Source organism: Akebia trifoliata, chromosome 5 (assembly GCF_017979445.1).
Source record: "Akebia trifoliata isolate Shusen 1 chromosome 5, ASM1797944v1, whole genome shotgun sequence".
In the NCBI taxonomy this organism is placed as follows: Eukaryota; Viridiplantae; Streptophyta; class Magnoliopsida; order Ranunculales; family Lardizabalaceae; genus Akebia; species Akebia trifoliata.
The window spans coordinates 1,272,644-1,292,393 of NC_141379.1; the positions used below are offsets into that span (position 1 = coordinate 1,272,644).

A 19,750-nucleotide genomic window follows, 5' to 3' on the forward strand; every position below is an offset into this window, starting at 1 on the left:
CCGATATAAAATATATATTATGTATTCATGTTTTACAATAAAATTTTTATATATATATAAAGTGTTGTGTATTCATGTCATACAACAAAACAAAACTTTTAAATCTTTATCTTTTCTCAACAGAAACGCAAGAACCAATAGATTAAAAATCGGTAAGGTGGGTTTCGACTATGCGAGTTCCATACCCACTGTCTTCTCCGGCCGGCGAGCATCCATGTACACATTTTCTCTCTCTCTCTCTCTCTCTCTCGGTAAAATCCTTTTTTTTTTTTTTTTTTTTACTGTACAAACTCCATAACCATCGTCTTCTCCGATCGACGAGCTTCGATAGATACTCTCTCTCTCTCTCACACACACACACACACAAAATAAAACCCCATTTTATACGATTTTAAGACTAAAATAATTGAAAGATTTAAAAAAAAAATGAAAATCAATTTGTTTTTTTTTACAGATTGAGAACGATGGTATTTTATAAGATTTTTTTATCGGATCGGATATTATCGGATATCCGATAAATTTTTCAAATTCGAATTCGAATATTTGTTAGTGATATCCGATCGGATTCATATTCGAATTCGGATATAGTACTATCCGATCGGATAGCTATCCGTTGACAGCCCTAGATTAGGGCATCTAGGTCATTTTTATTAACCTTTTAAAGTATTCCAAGGTCAAGGGGTACGACATCATTTTGAAACACACAGGGGTATCCCAGATATCCACTAAAAGGTTAAGGTGTTGCTCTCAAGTCTAAACTCTAGAGTAAATTACTCCCAAATCCATTTAACACCTCTCTCTCTTCTGAGCACTGTTAGAAGATAAAAATGGTAGCTTTAGCTCGCTTGTCCAGAACCCTAAAAACTTCTCTTTCATCTCAATCTCTCCTCCTCTCGCGAAATCTCTCCACAACAACATCACCAACAACAACTGAAGATCGAGTGAAATGGGATTACAGAGGCCAGAGGAAGATCATCCCATTAGGGCAATGGCTCCCTAAGATTGCAGTCGACGCTTTTGTCGCACCGAACGTCGTTTTAGCTGGCCAAGTCACCGTATACGATGGATCTTCGGTTTGGAGCGGATCGGTTCTTCGTGGCGATCTCAACAAGATCACAATCGGTTTCTGCTCAAATGTGCAGGAGCGATGTGTTCTTCATGCTGCTTGGTCATCACCTACAGGTTCGTTTTTATGGATTTTCTATCTAATTTGTTATATTTGATTCTTAGTTGCTTTTTTTTAGGCTTAATTCGTGTGGAATTATAGTGAAAAACGAAAAATATTGGGAAACTCCGAATGGGAGTAGAGGTTGATGAATCTGAAAAGATGTATAATTGCTTTGAAACTGCAGAAAACGAGATTAATTGGGATCTGTAAAGAATGCATATTATATTTGCGAACCCATTTCAGAAATAGTTCTATCTTTGCCAAGGTAGCAGAACATGTTATAAAAAAACGATGATTTTTATAAGCGAAAGCACTAGGAAAAAATTGGTGAAAACCAAGGAACATATCAGATGCCAGACACAAAGCAGGATTGAGTCAATAGATTCAGTGTGAGAGGGAGGCAATACAAAAGAGGTGATCCTTCATGGAAAACAAGAAGATTGGCACTCATTTTCCCTCGGCCCCTCGCGTTTATAAAAGCAGACCCCACTTTAAAAAATGAAAATACCGAGTTCATTTGGCAACCTCTTACCGTATGCATTCATAACAAATCGGTAACAAGTTCCCTGTTTTTAGGAATGGGTTTGGGAAGTGGTCACTGAATGGACACACTTGGTATTTTCGTGAGGGTGCGTTTTGTGAACATATGGGGAGTAACGAGTCTGAGTCAAAGAATAAAAGAAGTGCCAGAAAGAGTCTGACTATATGATCTTCTAGTTGTAAATCCTGTTTTTTCTATTGATAGTGAGTCGTTATGTATTGTAACGAGTAGGAAGGGTGAGAGCTAGTTATTCTTGTAAGGTGGAAATTGTAGTTGTTCATAAATATGAAGATGTTTTATAGCTAATACAGTGAATGTAAAACTATTATTGAAGTTTGTCTTAAAGGAGATACAACTCCCTTGAAGTTTTTGAACTTGACAATTGCAATCACCATGAATATATCATCCTCTTGACCATATGACTGAGGATCATATCATTTAGTATCAAAATTCTTTCTTGAGCTAAGAGTGTTGGGATCAATAGAGTATCTAGGTCATGAAGCTAGAGGGAAAATCTCCTTAAAGAGGTTCTTTGGAGGAAGACCCTCTCAAAGTGGCCACTTTTGTCTGAATAACATTTAAAATTTCATTGCTGTCGTTGGAGTATCTAAAGAGGATTTGCTTACTGGGGTTTAGTGCTATATGAGCTGAAGGCTTTGAGTTCAATCAAGGATCTGGATGTTGTGAAATCAAAGGTTATGACGAAAAATCCCCTCGAAATGGTCACGTGTGTTTCGTAAGTTTTATTGCTTTTATGTGATCTTTAGAGGATGGTTGTGCTTATGGAGGATTTCATAACCTTGAGGACAAAGCCATTTCTAAGTGGAGTGGAATGATGAAAACCAATGTAATGATATTGGTAGTGGTGGGGGAATGGATGTGGCATATGTGGTGGTTACTTTAGTAAAATAGATAGTTATAGTGTTTATTTGTTAGTTGTTCAAATTTAAATAAAAGAAGGATTTATTTAGTTAATTTCGCAAGCTAGTTATAATGATTAGCAAGAGGCATGTGTGGTGCACGCCATCCTCTAATAATGGAGTTGCTTTCTCGGAAATGCTACATGGATTTAAAGATAAATAAATTATATTTTTAATCTTATTTATATCAATTTTAATGGTATTATTGAATTTCAAATCATCGTCATTGTTGTAGCCTTATCCCAAATCTTTGGGGTCGGCTAAATGAATCTCGTTCCTCCATTCCACTTTATCTACAGCCACAACTTCTGTTATTGGAAGTGTATTATAGAATTTCAAATCAAGATAAATACAAAATTCACATTTGGTTAGAACTAGTTAATAATGGATATCATGGAAAGATCTCCCTGGAATCTATATCTAACGGATCCATTTTTATTTCAAACTGAATTATAGTTGAAAATATATGAGCATTTACAAATCTCAATTAAAAAAGAAGGTTTGATAAAAAGATGCAATTTAGTTTTTAAAAATATATAAAATAAAATATAGGAAGCTCCAGTAATTTTCCCCTTGGAATCATGAGCTAATTCCTTGGGACGTTGATGGTGGTGAATCTTGATTTGAGTTCACCATTGGCTGATCTGGACCACCACTAGGTTTTGAAACTCTATGAAGGTCATGATTTGGTTAAGATTCAAGTCAATCCATCTAAGGTTTTAAATTTGGTAAAACTTAAAATTTTCTTTTCTTGGTTTCAAGCAATTTTGAAATTTCTAATGTCAAAAGTTCAACCAATTTCATCTCTCTCTCTCTCTCAACCAACTGTTGTCAAATCCCATACAAATATCAACCAAATAATTGGCAATTCGAGATTTCTTCAGTCTTGGCTAAGACCAAAACTAATGTGGATCCAGTATCTAAAATCATGGATACATCAAAATCTTAGCTATTAAGTGACTTGCTATCCTCCTTATTGTTTTTGGGCGAGTTTAGTCTAATCTAGGTTGGGAGTTGGGATTATGGGAGAAACTTATTTAGCAAGCACTACTGACCTGTGAGGTTTGGGTTAAACCTATTTCCATGTAGGTTGGAGTCATTCCAGTTTTTCAGGGAGTAAATAAACAGGGCAACTTTGGGGGGCCCAAATCTAGTTTTATGGCTTGGCTACCCCTTGTGCATTGTCTTCAGCTATTGATTTGTTCTTCAGGGGAAAAGGGTTGTGGATGCACGGATGGGCCATTGGGAATCCTTCATCCAAAAGTCAATTTTGTTTAAGAATGTTGGATGGAGGTCAATGTCTAGTGCATTATGTTTCGATCATTGAATACAACTTAACCATGCAATTCTGTTTGATGGTCAAAGAAGATACAAAACTATCTTACAACAAATACATTACTTCTTTCCTTTTAGTTGTATTCTTTCATTCTAGATGTATTTCAGCTAGATAGGAGATGGGTCCTACAGGGTTGCATGCTGGAGTTGAGTATTAACAATTGACAATATCCCTGGTGTGACATTTTATTGCACCCCTGCTTTCGTGGTCATGCTAGACTGACTTCGGAAATCCCATGGTTAATTCTAGTTGACAAGGTTAATTGTAACTCCCTTCATGCTTCAAACTCGTGGTTAAACATAATGATTTGTATAATTATGTATCGTAACAATAGGTACCATAATTTGATCCTACTGATATGAAGCATGAGGTAGTGAGTACTCTATGTATCACACCTATTCTAATGTATCATACTTCCTTTGCTTCATATTGTGTTTCCACGACCTTGCACAAGGAGGTAATTGGTGCAGATAATGAAAGTGGGGAATTGTCCATTCTCAGTTATGATAGAAGACTTCAGCAAGATTTTCATAAATTTAGTTACGAAGGCATTGTACTATTTTGACATATTTAATTAGAAACCTCCTTTTGATAACAATTATTGTTTAGGTTCTTTTTGATAACTTTCACATTCACATCTTAAATTATCTACATATTTTGGTGTGATTTTTAGTTGTTATTTGTATCCTATTGATAATTTTGGTCAGTACTTTAATTAAGAACTTTATGGTAAAGTTGAAAAAATTTGTACAATTCTGAACCTTGTGAAGAACTATGCACCATTTGAAATGTACCTTTTGAGCAGGGCTAATCCCACTTTAGCTAGATTGTTTTTTTTTCCATCCATTTGAAATGAACTTCTTGTCCTAGGACTTATGAAAAAAAAAAAACATTCTTGTCCTAGGATTCCTATATGGCTTGGATAGGTTTTGAGGGACCTTCGACCTCACTACGGTTATGCATATTAATTGCTGGAACTTATCCTCCATACTGGTTCGGTTCCTTAGCTTAATTACCAACATCAGTGGCTACTAATGATCATTATGTTCTGAGGAATTAGATTGTGCTCAACTGTTTTTTATCTTTAAATATCCTTGCCAGTTTGTTGTATTCTCCACAATTGCTGGTCCATTTTTCCATTCAACCTCATTTAGTTAGTTGTAAACCTTATCAATTCCTTTATGTTTTCAGATCGTCCCTCTCCATGAAAACATGCCTCCAACAACTAATACCTGAATTCATCATCATCATCGGATCTTTTCTTATTACGCCAACATCATTTTCTTAATAAGTACATCCACATCAATTTTTGGCCATTTAACTCTAGCAAGAACTATATATTTGGTCAAGGTATGGATTCATTTCTATTCTTACAACATCCACATCATTGTTGGTTTCCTCTCATCCTTTTAGAGCCTTCAACTTGCCGCAAAAGTACCTTGTTGGTGGTGCCATCATTAATCTTTGTTTTACAAGCCCAAATCATGTCAATTGACTTCCTCTTATTTTACATCCTATTGGAGGTATTCTTAGATTGCATAGAAACCTCATCATATCTGATTCTATAAACACTTTTAGATATAAAGCATAGCTGGTTCTTTCTCCTTGTAGACTATCACACTTCCTTGGAAAGTCGGAATTAGGCGAACGGTCTAGGAAAAAAATCAATTGGATGGTAAAAATCATCCAATCGAGTTTTATTATTTGTCTAAAATATTTCCCAGGTTGGACTCTGCTTCCTGCATATGCGCATAAACTATTTTTTTGACTGTTATCCTGGTCCATAAGGTGATGGGGTCCATAAATCATCCAGATGTTCATGTAGATTGTAAGGGAAGTACAAATCTACCTCGGAATATTGTGGCATTGATCCAATGGCAATGCTTCAAGGGCACCAAACAAGTTGATTATTTTCTTGCAAGGGAGTTTCGCTATTTCTATTTTGTTTATGGATTGGATTTGGCTTTTATGTTTGATCTATAGATTTGGTTTTGACATATAAGATGATAACTCACTGTTAGGCAAGAACAATTGATGTTCTAAAATTTCATTTGTAATCTCTCTGTTTGTAATCGTATAATTTCTTTTTCCTTTAATGCTTCCAATTTTTCAGGGCTTCCTGCGGAGACATCCATTGACAGGTTTGTGACAATTGGTGCATACAGTCTCTTACGGTCCTGCACAATCGAACCTGAGTGCATTGTTGGGCAGCACTCCATCCTCATGGAAGGTTCATTGGTGGAGACCCATTCAATTCTTGAAGCTGGATCTGTAGTTCCTCCAGGCCGAAGAATCCCAACCGGGGAACTATGGGCTGGGAACCCAGCAAGGTTTGTTCGAACTCTCAGCCACGAAGAAACCTTGGAGATCCCCAAACTTGCTGTTGCAATCAGCGATCTGAGCAAGAACAACTATTCACCAGAATTCCTACCTTACTCCACAGTTTATTTGGAGGTCGAGAAGTTGAAGAAGTCTTTTGGGATCCGGATTTGAAACACTTGCATTTTTTTTTTGCATATCTCAGTTGGAAGTATCTTCTAAGAAGAAATAAGCCCACCTACTACTACTCTCTTTAAACAAATTTATTTTTTTGCAAGTTTGGAGTACTATTTGTGGTTGGGATCGATTGAGATGGACGACCAACCGACCAACGAAAGAACCTTTGGAGTTCAGTCCATTGGTCTGTGTACCCTTTTTTAAAGTTATTCGCCTGGATTTCTTGGAACTGCTCTAAACAAAGTTTAGATTCTAATATTTTGAAAGTTTGAGGTATAGTTTTAAGGGTAAAGTTTTTGTAAGTTTTCCTTTTCTCATGCCGAAGAATTGGGGGTTCTTGCATCATGTCTCCTCCTTTGCAGGAAAGAAGATTGTTCAAGTTTGAACTTTTGTGTATTGGGTCCATAAATGATTGACCAAACATTCATGGGCAAAGAGATCATTTAACTGTGCATATGCTCGTGCACATAAGACTCCAAGCCTAACCCATGTCATGACTCGCAGAAATCGATCCAACTAATTGAAAAATGGTACCCGAAACTAAGAAGCTTTGAATTCAAGATTACAAAATCCAATCCAGTTATTGGTGTAGCTTGGTTTGCTTGTGCATATATATAATTATAATTATAAAAATTCCAACTAAAAAAGAAATAATCTAAATCTTAAATACAAACAATGAAAAAAATTATTTTGTTCGCCGAACTTAATATTTTGGTTCATCAAATCCAATCAAAATTTGGTGGTTCGGTGGGTTCGGATTCTTATCCATTTAGAACATAGTTTGATGAGGATCTGAGAACCCAAAAAGAAAGTCACATCAGATTCAGGGGTCGCTTAATAGAAAGAAAATGTCGGCAACAAAGCAACATTAACTAATAGTTCTCCAGATTTGAATCTAGAGAACCAACCAACCAACCTTAAGCTACGAATATCAAAATTCAAATTATGGGTCCACTCAACTGTGCGAATTAGATGTGGTACCAAATCTAAAGGTTTTATTTTTATTTTTATTGTCCTCAGCCGTTGGTCATAAATACTACTCAATGAACCAAAATTCCTTTAGTCCAATTGACCCCAACAAATTTTACCGAACCCCATGTTGAAATATTGCATCAAAACCTTTTTGTTGATTGCTTATCCGATTTTTTTCCAACTTTACCTAGTTTTGCTGACTTTTTCCGATATTTTCTCAAACCCCAACTCTGTCACTATGATTGTTTTAATTTGAACATTAAAATGGTTATTGGTTGGGTGTAAGAGTTCTTTACTTGTATTACTTGAAATAACTTGACGAACTATGTTCGAATCTTTAAGATCTGAGGGTGAACAATTTGTACCTACGAAAACGCCGAGATAATTATATACTCATAAGTTTGCCCCAAAAAATGAAAAGTAATCGAATCCAAAAAATGAAAAGTATATAATTATATATACTCATAAAACCCATAAAAAAAATATGTATTTTACATATAAAATGAAAAATAATACTTAAAACTGTTAAAATAAAAAATAATCTGTGATTTTTCAAAACTTTCGTGATTTTTTTTTCAAAAAAACTTGATTCAATCACGAATTTTTCAAAAACAAATAGCAGTTTGTTGTCACTGTTGTAACAAATATAAAACCATCCATCCAATTGGTGGGCACAATTTGGTTGGATGATAACACAATCTATTTGATCAACTTCAAAGTTTGGTGGTACATAACACCACAATATTAGTGATTTCTGCTCACAAATTCTTTTTGTCACAATGCTCACAAACTCTCTAGTGCGAGCCACCTTAAACCTAAGAAGGGTAGTTTTGTAAATTGGGGATGCATTCAATACACTCAAACTCATCTGATTCATAAATCCTAAATTCTTTGAGCGCTAACGGTGAGTAAATTTTTTTGAGTCATATTTTTTGACACAAAATTTTTCACTTGGTGAACGTGGCAAGGGCACAAAACCATAGACCTTTTTCTTCGGGATACACAAGGAAAAAAATCTACGGTTCTGTGCCCTTGCCGCATCAACCGAGTCAAAAATTTTGAATCAGTAAATCACTTGTGATTTTTTTTCCCATAATATCATTACTTATTTTTAAACTGTGAAACTAGTAACACAAATGATGAGAGAGAGAGGAATCTCATGAAGAATGAGAAAGCCAGTGAGATTATACCAAACACTAACGTTAACACCCTAACTGCATGTCCTACACCATCTTGAAAGGTCACACACACTGCTTAATTTATTTTAGAAGAAAAACAAAAATAACGATTAGGAAACTTTTCACTAAAACATAGAGAAAATGGGACCAGGATTAGGTTATGTATATGTAAGCAAGGCTAGTTGGCGAATATATGGTTTCTCTGTGTCTTTAGTGGGTGCAAATTAAATGAACCAAAGCTTCCCAACCTATAAGTGAAGCTAGAATATTATGAAATACACATTTGGTAGGTTCAAGTCCACAAATTTTTTTTTAATTATTATTATTATTTTTTTGTGATCATAAATTATTTTTCTTAGTAATGAACATAGAGAATATTAGATGGTATTAATTATTTTAATGCAAATTTTTAAATTAATTTTCTCATTAATTATGTAACAAAATATGCCTGCATAATTTAAAAGATTATTTTTTAAAAAGACTTGCCTCATTTGACTTTCTGGCTTAGATTCAGTCTTACTTTTATTTTATATTGCAAGCAAGTGGCATGTTACATTGTCAATGGATCGGAATCGGATTGGGTTAATAACGAACCAATCAAAATAAGAATCGGATTGGATCTCGATATTAGGATTCAAGTTCAATAGAATCGAGTCTGGATTATGTCGATTGGATATACAAAATATAAATAACTTTATACGCATAAAGAATGTATAAAATATAATTTACACTCCCAATTCTATTTCATATCTGCCCCTTATCAGTTCGGAACATAATTGATCCAAAACCAATCCGATAGGTTATCAAATCCTTATCAGAACCAAAATCCTTAGTCCAAATTCAAAGTTATAGGATCAGATTTCCATTATCAGTAGTTGATGTGATACACTTCAGACAGTATTTTGTTCTTGTTGGCCCATATATGCACTATGTTACCTAATAATTCAATTATCAACCACGATGAGTGGCGATTATGATTAGGTCAGCTCGATGATCATTGTTATTTATCAAGATGGAGCTAATAATTTAGCAACCTTTATAATCATTATTAAAAATAATAATTACAGTGATTTAGATATACCCCCAAAGGTTTTATTGAATATTTGAGATGCCCATGTTTTCAAATCATTGAAATATAGCAAATGACATAAATGCCTTTTATCTTCTATCTCTACTTAAAAACCCTTGATTTTAATTCAAGGTAAAAAAATTTACTCTCCAACAAGATTCCTTCCTACACTTTGAAATCTCAAGGAAAAAAAAATATGATTTTTGAAAAAGTTAATCAAATTTTCGATTGAAAGGTCGAGGGTTTTCGATAAACTGCCAAAGAGAGAGAAGACGATGGATTGAAGATGAGTTCGAATAATTTAAAAGGACATTTACCATAGAAGTTGAAGAATACATATTTTGAGAGAAGAATCGAGTGATTTGGTAAGAGTATGCAGATGAGGGCAATGAGGTTATTTTTTTATTAATCTCTCATATAAGAATGAGGTCAAAGGGTATATCTGTCAAGTTTAAAATATTCTCCGAAACAGTTAGGGGTATGATGTTTAAATCACTAAGGAGACAAAACAAGGAACCTTCTTGAGAGACAATGTCACCAAGACGTCAACCACGACATAGAAAACCAAATCTAAAAACCATCTTAAAAATTATATTTTCACACTCCTCACAGAAACAAAGATTTGGACATCTCAACCATTCTTATTTTTTCTAACGAGTCCTTCATTTATACGTTTTCCCTCATATATATTTCCAAGCCAACCCTTCTTCAATGCTACTTAGACTTCTTCTTCTTCTTCATGGTAGACCATGGTTGCTCACCACCATCACCGCAATAGTTATCGTTGTAACTATTATGTTTTTCGATAACAGAAGACTGCGGCTCTGGACAGAGCCGAATGGAGGAATAGGATTGGTTTAGCCGACCCCAAGTCTTTGGGAAGTCTTTGGGATATGCGTTTGATGATGATGATGATGATGACGATGACAACTCCTCATACACCTGCACCATGAAAGGCAAGTGCAATATTTTTTCATCTTTGTACATGTATCCATGTTCTGGTTGTAAGGATTGAGAGCGAAAATGGGGATGTTGGCATGGCTCAATCAAATCAAAGCTCCCTAAGAGTTGGGCTCTTTTATCTGATTGAGCCGTGCCAATATCACATTTAATCACTTTCCTTGCTAACTTCCTGCTTCGAATTTATAATTAACTGTTGGCTAAAGGTCTAAAAGGCTACTGCCCGTAATTATCAACATCATTGATGAAACAGAATATTTCAGAGTTCGGGAGGTGGGTCTAAAAAAAGTTGAAATTTTGGGGAAATTTTTCTAACAAGGCCTAAATTATTTTTGTCTGTGTTAAATTAATTAGAAGATTCAAAACATACACAATTATGATATACAATTTTTTAAATAGATTGATTTTGGGTATTATAGTGTAATTAATATCAATTCATCTATTGATTTTTATTGGATAAAACTAAATAAAATCTATGACCCTAATTGCTCACAACTAAAGGATAGAGGAGACAAGGATGTTAAAGTCTAAGAAGGATATAGTTAGAAATGAAAACATTCAAGAAAATTTAAGACCAAAGCGATAAATTAAAAGAAAATCAATCCGATGATTAGTTCACACTCATTGAAAATCGATAACAATCTCAACTAATATAAAGATATACATAATAAAGGTATACATGATAAAGGTCCTAACGAGGGATATGAAGATTAAAAATCAATTAAGTCATGAAAACATATCCAAAGGCACTTGAATTAATGGAAAACACATATTTAGAGGAAAATGAATGGAGGGACATGATCTGTTCTACCAATCTCGGAATAAGATTTTGACATTGGTGATGATGACTACTCAAATAACTCTGATGATATATCAAACCCATTTCATTGCTCACTCCAGTATTTCTATATTTTACCTCATCCCGTCATCTCCAGGTCTAACTTTTCCATATTCTTTTATTTTCATACAGTTTAAGGGCCACCCTTCTAGTAGGCAATCTACAGTTGTAATCTCTGTCAATGGTTTTGTTCAATCTTCTCAGTAGCATCTCCTCTTATACTATATGTCACGCTTATGTCCTTTCTAGTTTCTTCTCTTATTTTTTGTTTTGGGCAACGAATGTTGGTATGTTAACTTTGCCTGCTTGACACTACCCTACGTCACAAGTGCCCCTCTAAGAATTTATCCAGGGTTGACTACTTTCATGATTTGATCTGTTTCTAAGTCATAAGGTTCGCCATGGACCACTCGTGCCCTAATCAATCCTGTAAATGCAAGTATTTGGTTAGAGAAGATGCAGTTTCATTTGTAAAAGTATTGCATTATGGGAAAAATGCACGAACTGGTACAAAGCTCCCCTCACATGGGCCACAGCCTTTAGAGTCAAGTCATCAAAACTTTATCACAACAAAAAAAATGTAAATCGGTTGAAAAACCATAATCCTCCATTCAATTCTGCCTAAACTGATGTCTAATGTTAATTCAAATGCTGACATCTGCTTGCTCTCTCAATGATCCTGTGAGGGATGATTTGTGAATTGAAGCAACTGGAAGAAATAATGGCATTCTTTGGAAATATAAAACAAGATTGATAATTACATCTAGGTGAAGGAAAATTTTAGAATACTATAGAAACGTAAGTTCGAAGGATTGACAAGGAAAGCAAGGGGAAGAGGACCAACTATGCAGTGGGCTCCATCTGGATTTTCTAGGTCCATTGGGCAATCACAACTTGAGAGGGAATGATCGGATGAACAAGGAAGTTCACATTGGATGGTTGTGATGACCAAATTAGGCCGACTTTTGAGTATTTACATATCCAAAATACAACCCACTATACATTTGATATGTTCTGAAGATTAAGAGTCTAGATTGCTAATAATGTCCACAACACTCCCAAGATTTATCCTTACATGAAATCAGGATTACCAACATAACAAGTGGAAGTAGTTCTGACAAGTTAGAATGCATACTTCCTTTATTTCCCATATTTCATTTTGATTTGGCAGAGAAAGTACATCACATGAAATTAAAAACAAAACTCGAAATGAGAATATGAACTAAAAAAATAATTTCTGCATATTTACTCTGAGCAGCCTGGATTTTTAACAAATTGCATGCCCGTGGAAAACTCAGTGCTTGTCCTCTTTTGGAATATCTTTCTGAGCAACTTGTGATTCCACCTCCTTAGGTTTTGCTTTCTCAGTCAGCCTGAAATGATATTCATCACAGGGTTGTATAGGATATATATGTGATATTATGGAGAAATAGTTATCATAGATTAACCATAAAAGCTACCATTCATATATAAACAGCAGCACCGGAGTCGATATATGTTTGCAGGCTTGAAATGAAGGTTTAAATATCCTAGAAGACAACACTCAAATTATCGCATAAGTACTACCAGATGTGGTGCATGGTGTAGCTGCCAAGTGATCTCTGACCCATAAAAGGATCCACCTGACAGCCTCATCTCTCTTCAATGAGGCTAAAACGTCATTCTCTAACCTGCGCTGGATAGTACTGCTACAGCCATGTAATAAACAACTTGAACGCCAATTATCGAAGGAATCACAGGGGAGACTCAGATTTTCTTCCTCTTTTGTTCATTTTCTTTTCTTGATATGCAAAACATGAACCATATGCTGACAGTTATAACCTTTTAAATAGATAGTTTTTGCATGAAAACTTATGATAAATGTAAGAACGCATTATAGCCTACATACTCTGTTATATAACTTTATTGTCATTAGAAGGAAATGGTATGTCTGATCTCAAAATGGAAGAGTGAAACTGCAGTTCGGTTTTTCGATTTCTCAAGAAAATGTATTCATAACTTTGAACATCAAGGGATAAATGTCCATTAAATATTTCTTGAGGTGGTCCATTACAATATTGCAAAAACCCAAACTATAACACGAAAACATAAAAATTCTTGATCATGCATTTATACTATGGCTAAGAATGAAATATTCTTAAGAAAATTTTAGCATTTACATTCATCATAGTCTTATAAACTTCTGACACAGAAAGTTACAGGTCTATTTTCAATTAAGTGGCAGTGGTCTTGCCAAATCCCCTTTCTTGTCTGGGTACATACTTTGGAAAAAAAAAATGATAAAAGAATAGGTCACAGGGATGGAAAACATTTTGTGGGAGGTTTCAAACATGCCCTCTTTTACAGAAAAAGTCTCAAATAAAAAAATGCGATGAAACTACCCCGGTTGTAGATTGATTAATCTTTTAAGGACTAAAAAATTATGCACCAACTAGGTGTCGAAATTAACCTAACTAATATATTAGATTTTAAATTAGATAAAACACAGCCAAGGTCGCCCATTTCATTCTCTCCAGGTTCCCCAAATTGACCAACTTATTGCTCCTTAACCCCATCCTATTTTTTTCTTTAATGGGAGTCAATGGGAACAGTGAAACAAGTTTCCATTGGTCATTTTACTCCATTATCTTGAAGGCCAACACATCATCATCCTTTAAAAGCAAGAGGGCAACAATTACAATGGCAATTTTGGATCAATAAGCGGTTAATGCCCATAGGTCATGAGTTCGATACCCAGTATGAGCATTAATTCCTCAAGGTCCACCTGCAAGAGCAAGCACCCTCACTTACCTGGTGCGTATGATGTGCGGGTGTTGCACATGCCCCAGGACTAGTCCTTGGACAAGACCATGGTCTATGGACTGGGCAAAGCCCAGATAAATAAAAAAGGTGTGCTCTTTTCAGACGAAAGTCCCTCCCACATAGAGGAGGCCTGGGTAGATCACCATATCTCATTACTGAACCTCAATGACCCTGAAAGATAGAGGAATGGATCATATCTTGGACCCATTCCAGGATTACCCAATCTTATTCAAAACAGACCCAATGATCTGAATGAACACGAAAGTGAGTAGGTGAAGGCTTATGATTCAGGTTCACCCTAACCATTACTGTTTTTATTTTATTTTATTTTGATGGGAAAGCTAGACTTGAACCGACGACCTCAAAGTTGCTTTGCTATGTGTCAAACCAACCGAGCTATGCGTCGAAGCTCAAAAAGATAAATAATGTATGAAGAATGTTTCATGATGCATAAAGGAATGATAATTAAATAAGAAATTAACAGATAGAAATCCAAAACCAGGTTTAAATTTACATATCAGAACCAAAGACAAGCCAACCAATGTGTTTCTACTTTCTAGTCGATAGAATTCTTCAAAAAAGAAGAATTATCAGTCCCTGCTCCATGGATGGTAGATTACATTGCAGAATTCCACAGATTCAGGTGCAATTTTTGCGTTCAATTTTGTTTCTTTTAATTCATGTTTCCTGAATTTTAGATAAAATTGATTTAAATTCTACCGCTCTCATATTAAAAATTTAAATTCTAGTATTTTAGTCTTTCTTTCTTTCTATGTTGTCAGACCCTAATCACTCCAAGGAATTGTTACAGGTTCAAATCCAATCTAGAACATAGAAAGAAAATTAAAACTTTAAAAATTAAAACTTGAACCCTTTAAATTACAACATGAGTGATGAAACAGAATAAATCATGAATCACACAGAGTCACGATGAATCGATACCAAATTCATAACGACAGAGAATGAGGAAGAGTAGGGTTTACTTAGAAGCAGAAACAGATTCTTCTTCAAGCCATTTTCTAATGTGACGAACGTTGCGCCTGAAAATCACAGCAGATTGTTTGACATCGCTCCTCAGGAGAAGAACTACAGCGCTCACTCCAGCCACTGTGAGGATGAAATTCGTCAAGGCCATTGCTATAAACCCTAATTATTGATCTTATCTGAACTTAAACCCTACAAAACTTAACTGCAACCACCATGTATAACTCTAACTAGAGCTTTTCGAATGAAGAAGCCATGAATGAGAGCTTCCAGGAATAGTTCTCACCATTGAATTGGGGCTGTGTTGTTACCTCGTCACCATTCTACGACTACAAACCATCTTGGGAGAGATTCTATTGGCACACCAACTGTTAATTAGAACACACAAATCCTTTTGAAATGAAACTGTAGCTTGCATATAGATTGGTGTGTAATAAGTAAAACTTGTTGTGTAAATAGAATCTTTAAAATTACATCATAAGTGAATTTGTTATTTTAGTAAATTACATATATAACCTCATCATTAACTTAAGAGGACTAATGTTAAATAACTGGATTTCCCCAACAAATTAAACTAAATGTTCAAGTATTTTGAAGACTGATTTGGATATGGTTGTGTATACTCTGTAGCGGAAGTTTCCTGTAAGACCCTTTGAACTGTTTTAAGTGCATCACATCTGTGAATCAATAAAATCCAACACTTTAAAAGTTCATTTTTAAATACTAAGATCTATCAAAAAAAAAAAAAACAGATCCAAACCACGATCACAAGAGGGTTGAGATGCTACCTTTTGTATATTTGTCTCTCTCTCTCAGCAACAAAGAGAGTGTAATAGGATTCTACAAGAAACTTCTGCTATATAGGATCCGCTTCCTTTAGATATGCCCCTCCATGTTTTGTTGAATAATTAAGATTGTCGTTATGTGATTTTTGAATTCGAAAATCACCTTTACAAGAATTTGAAGTCGTCACTATTCCTTTTTGTAAAAGGGTATATAAACGATCATTTGAAATGCATTTTTAGAAGAAAAAAAAATGTCATTTTGACGTCATAGTGACTTTCATACAAATTATGACACCGAACCACCTAGGGTTTAGGTAAGGGTTCGGTTAGAGAGATGGAAAGGTGTTAGGCACCCATTTCTCTCCATCAAACGATGATAATCTTAAAAGCTTAGTCATTTTTAAAATAAAGTGAAAATAAAATAAAAACAGAATTGAAGGATCGACAACTTGTACCCTAAGAGAGAGATTTGATATTGGCATAGACTATAGGGATCACCTCATTGAAAGGGATGATCCTTATAGAAATCTTATCTTGGGAACATACTTTTTGAAAAGTGTTAACTAATAGTTGCGAGTTCATTCTCATGGGTTAAGAAAGGTCCAATCATCAATGTCTTCAAAATTAGTTGAGTAGGGTGTGTGCAAATCGTGCTTAAAGATTCAAAATGACTTTCTTTTGAAGATGGTTATAACCCTTACACTTTTGACTAAATCAAAGTCCGATCTTTAGAGGATTTCTAAAAATGAAATTAAAGAAGTGAATGAGGGGGAGTAGAAGAAGAAAGTGTAGAAGGGAGAAAGTTGGAATTTACGTAAATTGAAATCCTATTCTAAACCCTTCTTGAGGCTTGAACTTTCTTTATTATTATTCTTCTTCTTCTCCTTCTCTTTCTCCTTTCTTCTTTTTCTTCTTCTTCTTCTTAAGTTTTTATGTGCTTAGTAGAATTATAAATGTCTTTCTTAGAAAAGAAAAAGTGAGATAGAGAATTGAGTATAGATTGAAGAGAGCTTTTTTTTAGAATGTCTTAGAGGTTTGGGAGTATTAGAGATTGAGATAGATGACTTGAGAGAGTGGATTCAAACATGAGATTTTTGAGATGGAAATGGGGCTTTTTATAAGTTGTTAAGAGTTACTTTTAAGGGTAGAAATGTCAAAGGTGAAGGATTAAAGAATAATGGCATGAGATGTAGGCATTGGAGAGGTGTTATTTTAGGGTTGGGGAAAGGCGTTTGTGGAAGGTGGTGGAAACGGGTCATTCTTTACCCAAGTAGGTTGGATCTTTCAACCCATATGGGTTGAGTGTTAGGTGGGGTTAGAAGGAGTCAGTTTTAATTAGAAAAATAGTTGTGTAAAATGGTGGTTATTGATATTTTTGGGAGGGTAGAGGAGATGATGACATGTGTCCCAAATGTGTGGGGGTGTGTGTGTTAGGTGAGTTGATTGTGGGTGACTTGTGATGAAGGATTTGAAGAGAACTATAGGGGTAGGTTATGACATGGGTGTGGGTTGAGATGTAGGTATTTTAATTTTTTAGAGAAAGGTGATGGGTTGGTAGATGAATTAAGGGGGTGAGTTGTAGTGGTGATATGCATCTCATTTTGATAATCATTGATCTCTTATGGTGATTGGGTGTGATTCTTAGGTTTGGGTTGAGACTTAGACTTATGATTTTAGGTTGAATTTTAGGTCCAATAGACTTAGAGGTTGGGTAATGGTTTGATTAGGTTAGAATGCGTATAGGATTGGGTTGGGTTGAAAGGTGAGGTGGTGAGGGTATAGGTTTATGATGGGAAGTAATCCATTTTTAACCCATGGGCCAAGCACAAGGCCCTAGGCTATTATTTGGAATAAACTCGTTGAAGTTTTTTTTATTTATTTATAAAAATGCATCTTTTTGAGTTCTTTTCGAGTGGAGTCAATTCAAATTGGGATGTCTACAAAGATGAGTCGTGATTTTTTGACGCCCCCCGATGTAGCATGGGTTAGAACTACAGATTTTTTTCGTTTGAGATACACAACTGTACATCTCCATAAATATGTGCAGTTGTGTATCCCGTGAAAAGAATCTATGATTCTAATACATGCTACGTCAGGGGACGTATGCTAGAGGGAGCGTCAGAAAATCATTATGCCATCGTGTTTTCAAATTGATAACATAATCATCTTGACCTCTGTCCATGCTATACGACCAATTAAAATGAGTTAAGTCCCTCCTCTTCAACCTCCAGACCCTTGATTTTTCTTCCAAAAGGTTTGAACCCACTGTTTCCTTTATTGAAAATGAAATTCAACCATGTTTGGTGGTTCATGCATATAGATTTACAAACATATAAACAAAACTTGTGTTTATTTATTTATTTATTATTATTTCTATAAAAAAATTTTTTCCAAAAATTAGCCTTGTAACTCAGCATTCTCATCATATGATTCTACTTTTTTACTTGATTTTCCGAAAGAGTCGTGCTGGAGTAACATTGGAATTGACATTCTTTCACACATTGGTGTGCATAGAACCATAAATACTTCTCACTCGTATCTCGGTGAAAGTATCTATGGTTCTGTACACATCCATGTTCGCAATGTGTGAAATGATGTCAATTTCAATGTTACTTCAGCATTTTGCCTTTACGTAAACGAATTCAAGGGAAATAACATTTTGATTGTGGTAATTTGAGCTACCTAACAAACCCAATTTTACAAAATAGTGTAGCTCAATCGAATAACAATTGTGAAAATCTTACAGTTATCAAAAATGAGATTAATAAATGAGATATTTGGACTCCAAGAGCAACCAACCCCTCGAGGTGATTTTAAAACATTGAATAGAGATTTTCTAACACCCCTCTAACACACACCCCTTAACATGGCATGGTCTAGAATCATAGATTCTTTTTCTCAGGATATACAATTGCACATATTTATGAGGATGTACAATTGTGTATCCCAAGGGAAAAATCTATGATTCTTACCCATGCCACGTCATGAGGCGTATAAGGGTGTGTCAGAGGGGGTGTCACTCTAAAACATTTTTTTTGAATATTTACATTATTTTAAGTGGATAAGTATTTGCTACCTCTAATACTTTCTTCCTAATAGTCTATCTTTAGGCAAAATCTCATTTTTCTAATTTCTTAGGGAATTCAATCCAAATTTGGGTGATTATTTGGGTTCCATTTATATTAGAGAAACCCTTTCCTTACTAAGATAATGAGGAAAGGGCCTTACTAAATCTCATTCACCATAAAAAAAAAAAAAAAAGAGTTGAGATATATAAAACAAGACTTCAAGATTTTTATGGTGGATGGGACTTAGTAAGGCCTTTTTTCCATATTAAGTTTGTAAGGCTAGTCAGACTCTTGAAGCAAAGTTAATATTTGTATATTAGGAGATGTGCATCATAAGGGCCTTATAGTACAAGGATTGCCACTTGGAGGGGCATTAAAACACTTTTTAAGGACAAAAAATTTAAACACTTACCTTGGCATATTATAGAATAAGTGTTTTTATTTATGTAATTATCTCATAAGATTTGACTTTGGACTGAAAAGAATGAAGAGACGTGATTCGCTTAGCCAACCCCACATCTTTGGAATAATAATACTGTGTTATTGGTGTTGCTATTGTTGTTCTAAGTTCTAACATTATATTGGAATTTGTCTTAGGATTTCTAAAATTCAACAATAGAAGGTATGCGACTG

At 34.9% G+C, this 19,750-nt stretch overlaps 2 protein-coding genes across 4 annotated transcripts; one reads left to right on the forward strand and one right to left on the reverse strand.

Moving 5' to 3' along the window:
• Positions 1–762: 762 nt before the first annotated feature.
• On the forward strand, positions 763–6,719 carry LOC147400833 (gamma carbonic anhydrase-like 1, mitochondrial). The gene is made up of 2 exons (XM_086441865.1): positions 763–1,182; positions 6,079–6,719. Exons 1-2 carry the CDS (start codon positions 828–830, stop codon positions 6,456–6,458), a joined length of 735 nt encoding a protein of 244 aa, XP_086297991.1. The 5' UTR covers positions 763–827; the 3' UTR covers positions 6,459–6,719.
• A 3,769-nt stretch (positions 6,720–10,488) lies between these two features.
• Positions 10,489–15,615, reverse strand: LOC147400834 (uncharacterized). Of its 3 annotated transcripts, none has more exons than XM_086441868.1 (3): positions 15,264–15,614; positions 12,728–12,851; positions 10,489–10,622 (listed from the first exon to the last, which is right to left on the reverse strand). In XM_086441868.1, the coding sequence occupies exons 1-2, from the start codon at positions 15,413–15,415 to the stop codon at positions 12,773–12,775; spliced, it is 231 nt and encodes a 76-aa protein (XP_086297994.1). In that variant the 5' UTR covers positions 15,416–15,614; the 3' UTR covers positions 10,489–10,622; positions 12,728–12,772. The 3 variants fall into 3 exon arrangements, with proteins under 3 accessions (XP_086297994.1, XP_086297995.1, XP_086297993.1); XM_086441869.1 differs by lacking the exon at positions 10,489–10,622 and adding an exon at positions 10,955–11,905 and having other exon boundaries at positions 15,264–15,615; XM_086441867.1 differs by lacking the exon at positions 10,489–10,622 and having other exon boundaries at positions 10,955–12,851; positions 15,264–15,612.
• Positions 15,616–19,750: the final 4,135 nt, after the last annotated feature.

Coding starts and splice junctions, on each gene's coding strand:
- LOC147400833 (XM_086441865.1), top strand. CDS start 828: ATGGTAGCTTTAGCTCGCTTGTCCAGAACCCTAAAAACTTCTCTTTCA. Junction 1,183..6,078: donor TGCTTGGTCATCACCTACAG/GTTCGTTTTTAT, acceptor CCAATTTTTCAG/GGCTTCCTGCGGAGACATCC.
- LOC147400834 (XM_086441868.1), bottom strand. CDS start 15,415: ATGGCCTTGACGAATTTCATCCTCACAGTGGCTGGAGTGAGCGCTGTA. Junction 12,852..15,263: donor GAATCTGTTTCTGCTTCTAA/GTAAACCCTACT, acceptor ATATCATTTCAG/GCTGACTGAGAAAGCAAAAC.